This window comes from Prunus dulcis, chromosome 2 (genome assembly GCF_902201215.1).
Source record: "Prunus dulcis chromosome 2, ALMONDv2, whole genome shotgun sequence".
NCBI classification, from domain to species: domain Eukaryota; kingdom Viridiplantae; phylum Streptophyta; class Magnoliopsida; order Rosales; family Rosaceae; genus Prunus; species Prunus dulcis.
In genome coordinates this window covers 19,297,172-19,301,193 of record NC_047651.1, presented here as the reverse complement: position 1 = coordinate 19,301,193, position 4,022 = coordinate 19,297,172, and the positions used below count along the sequence as shown (strand labels likewise).

Genomic DNA, 4,022 nt, shown 5'->3' with positions numbered 1-4,022 from the left:
CACCAAATATTATATTGTGAAGAAAAGAGAGATCACATATTTACATTGTGAAGAAAACAATTCTGTGTCAAATTTCTTTTCACAGTTTGACCCAAACGGCTAGTTGGAGACTCCACTTTGCGGCTACTCACATATATGCACCATTTTATTGCGTGTTTGAATATAGCAGCTGAGTTTTGGGAGGAGACAATGACAAACTCATTCAAATATGAAACTTGCCATTTCCCTTTGTACCATGACATTCTACGTAGTTGCCCCCTCAAACCCATTCAATGCCCATGTGTGTTTACTATTCTCATGCGCAGCACGTACTTCCTCCTCTATATAAAGGCCATGCAGCATGCCAGCCAGAGCCAACTTATACTTCTCAAGATTATTACCAACAACAACAAAAAAAACCTCAAGTTATGGCAATGCAATTACGTTCTTTTCTCTTAGGCATGCTGCTACTAATTGGCTTTGCTTTCACAAATAGCGAAGCTGATATTAGAGCTCCACCCACACATTTTGACACTGCTTCTCTCAATAGGAGCAGTTTTCCAGAAGGGTTCATATTTGGTGTAGGTTCTGGATCTTACCAAGTAAGTCCTTTTCTGGGCTTTAATTTGAGTTTTGATTAGGGTTTTCTTTCAAATTCAGACCAAGCATCGATCCATGCAAGAATATTGACATCTTCTTCATTGTGTCTCTTGTGTATTTCAGTATGAAGGTGCTGCAAAAGAAGGTGGTAGAGGACCAAGCATTTGGGATACCTTCACCCACAAATATCCAGGTTTGTCCAATCAAATCATCAATTAGTTAAAATAACAAAATCGTGCTACTTTTACTCTTATGCTCTAAATAAATAAATTTTCTATGATTAATTGCAGAAAAGATTAGCGATGGCAGCAATGGAGATATCACTGTTGATCAATATCACCGCTATAAGGTTCATGACCCAATGTGCACATATTAAATTTTGAAGCATGAAGAAAACTCATCACATTGAAGATAAGCTCCCGATAATTTTTATCTGATTTCTTTTTTGTTATGCACTGTAGGAAGATGTGGGGATTATAAAGAATATGGGGTGGGACGCTTATCGATTCTCTATCTCATGGTCAAGATTGTTACCAAGTAAGTTCATTTGTGACCAATCGTCAATATTTCTGCCTTCATGGTTTTCGCTTAAGTAATGTGTCTAAGTTGTCTACCGAATAATATTACAATTGTTTTTTTTTTTTTTGGTTTCAATTAAAATACTTAAATAGAAGTCGAAGTTCAAGTTCGATAACGTATAGTCCAACTTTTTTAAAGTTCAGCTTAAATGTTATCGGTGCACTTATTTCTTTATTTTCTGGTTTTGTTTTAATTATTAGATGGAAAGTTAAGTGGAGGAGTGAACAAGGAAGGAATCAAATATTACAACAATCTCATCAATGAGCTCTTACGCAATGGTGAGTCATCCCACCTTACATGATCAATAATTTATATAATAAGAGTTACATGAACTCATAAAAAAAGTCATTTTCTCAAACTTATAATCGCTTTTATTGACGATGCTATTTATAGGTTTAACGCCATTTGTGACACTCTTTCATTGGGATCTTCCTCAAACTTTAGAAGATGAATATGGTGGTTTCTTAAGCCCTCATATTGTGTAAGTGAAGAAATTAGTTCTTTGAATCGTATTGATAATTTAATTAATAAATAGAATTATGACATTTACATTCTGAAATGTGTATATACAGCAATCATTTTCAAGATTATGCAGAACTTTGTTATAAGGAATTTGGTGATCGAGTAAAGCTTTGGAGCACACTGAATGAGCCGTATACCTTCAGCGACTATGGTTATGCAACCGGGACCCTTGCTCCGGGACGATGCTCCACTTGGCAACAGCTAAACTGCACCGGCGGAGATTCATCTATCGAACCATATTTGGTAACACACCACCAGCTCCTTGCTCATGCAGCTGCAGTAAAATTGTACAAAAATAAATACCAGGTATAATTAATTAGTTTGTTGCAACAAGAGAGCGACTAATTTTACCATTTTGTGACTCTAAAACAAACTAAAAATGTTCTTGTGCAGGCGTCTCAAAATGGAGTGATAGGGATAACACTGGTGTCGAATTGGTTTGAGCCCCTATCGGAAGAAAAAGAAAATAAAAATGCTGCATTACGAGCTTTGGATTTTATGTTCGGATGGCAAGTGTATTTCGAATTTGCTTATGAATATAATATTTGCTACTTACTAGCCAGCAATACATAATATAATGTCAAGTTAATCCTTGAAATTTTTACATTCTTATAGGTTTGCTGAGCCATTGACAAGTGGTGACTATCCGCAAAGCATGCGATCTGTCGTCGGAAGCCGATTACCAAGATTCACGAAAGAACAATCCAAGTTGCTAATTGGTTCATTTGATTTTCTTGGACTAAATTACTATACAGGTTACTATGCAAGTGATGCACCTCAAAATAACTCGGTATATGCCAGCTACACAACAGATGTTGGCGTTAATCTTTCATGTGAGTTCAAATTCAGAATTTAATTCAAGCAATTTAAGTTTATAGACTAATTAGATTCTGATATTCATATGTGTTGTGGCAGCTGAGCGTAATGGGGTCCCCATCGGTCCAAAGGTACACATCAAATTACTAGATTAAGCCTTTATGATTTCGACCATTAATCGTTTTGCACTTACAAATTTGACTCCTAAAAATCTAAAGATCTTCAAATTTTGGTGCAGGGTGCTTCGGAATGGTTAAATGTTTATCCACAAGGAATTCAACATCTTTTACTCTACACAAAGAAAAAGTATCACAATCCAATTATTTACATTACTGAAAATGGTAATTTTGTCTAGCCTTAAGTAATTGCATGTGTTTCACATATTTTTGGTGGAAAACACGCACAAAGTGGTACAAAGTCTAAATTTGTAACTACATAATAATGTATTATATATTGTAGGTGTGGATGAGTTGAATGATCCTAAATTATCATTTGCCGAAGCACTTAATGATACCCACAGAATTGACTACTACAATCGGCACCTTCATTATGTTCAAAGTTCTATTGAGTAAGCGTATTCAAAAATTCATTTATAATTTTTAAATATATATGTATATGGTATAGCTTTTGATTTTGAATTATTGACATTAATACATTTAATTTTCTTTGATTTCTTTTTAGCAATGGTGTTAAAGTGAAGGGATTCTTTCCATGGACGTTGTTAGACGACTTTGAATGGAGTTCGGGATTCAGTGTTCGATTTGGTATCACCTATGTAGATTACAACGATAGGCTTAAAAGGCACCCGAAACTCTCAGCGCATTGGTTCAAAAGTTTCCTTAAGAAGTATTGAAAACTTCATATCATATTCGTCATTCAATATTTGTATTTAATTCAATAATGTGAATTTTATGTATGTAAAATAATACTAGAGACTCCAAATTTGTGTACATACAAAATTAGAATTCCAAATTTGTGTACATTCAATAATTTCAATTTTAGTCCTTGTATAGGATTAAAATTGCATTCAACCCCCTTGTAAAATTAAACATTAGTCCTTTGATGAGTGTCAACATACGCATAATTATGAAACACTTTTGTTTGTAGTCCTTTGACTAACTGTCTCGAATTTGAGTTATTTATACTGACACCTCTTTAGGTTTTTCGTGTTTATGCAAAATCCTCAAATGTCTTGGAAATTACACAAACACCCCGTTATGTTTCAAAGTGATTTCACATAACTCCAAAATTCCAAAATTCCAAAAAAAAAAAAAAAAACTAAAATTGGATGTAAAAGGACTCTTGCATAGACTAAAATACCCTTCATGATATCAGAACTGTTTGGATACAGTCGCACCATAATCCCTAAACCCTAACAAAAATAAAATAATGATAAATAAATCATAAGACGCATTGTACTTTCCATGAGAAAAATCGAAGACGCTTCCTCTCTTCCATATCTTCATCTCTTCTATCTCTGCTCCATCATCGAAATCCTTTGTTGCCTTGAAAAGAGAATTCTCAGA

General features: G+C 34.3%; 1 protein-coding gene across 1 annotated transcript; it reads left to right on the top strand.

Annotated features, from left to right (window-relative positions):
* Positions 1–377: 377 nt before the first annotated feature.
* LOC117617364 (beta-glucosidase 12-like) lies at positions 378–3,506 on the top strand. Its single transcript, XM_034346707.1, has 13 exons — positions 378–581; positions 703–772; positions 870–928; positions 1,041–1,116; positions 1,359–1,436; positions 1,552–1,639; positions 1,731–1,986; positions 2,074–2,189; positions 2,296–2,513; positions 2,596–2,627; positions 2,735–2,837; positions 2,956–3,064; positions 3,178–3,506. Exons 1-13 carry the CDS (start codon positions 408–410, stop codon positions 3,347–3,349), a joined length of 1,551 nt encoding a protein of 516 aa, XP_034202598.1. The 5' UTR covers positions 378–407; the 3' UTR covers positions 3,350–3,506.
* Positions 3,507–4,022: the final 516 nt, after the last annotated feature.

Excerpts from the sequence above, each read along its gene's own strand:
- LOC117617364 (XM_034346707.1), top strand. The coding sequence starts at position 408 with ATGGCAATGCAATTACGTTCTTTTCTCTTAGGCATGCTGCTACTAATT. Across the intron at positions 582-702 it reads TAGGTTCTGGATCTTACCAA|TATGAAGGTGCTGCAAAAGA; the intron begins GTAAGTCCTTTT and ends TGTGTATTTCAG. Across the intron at positions 773-869 it reads CTTCACCCACAAATATCCAG|AAAAGATTAGCGATGGCAGC; the intron begins GTTTGTCCAATC and ends GATTAATTGCAG.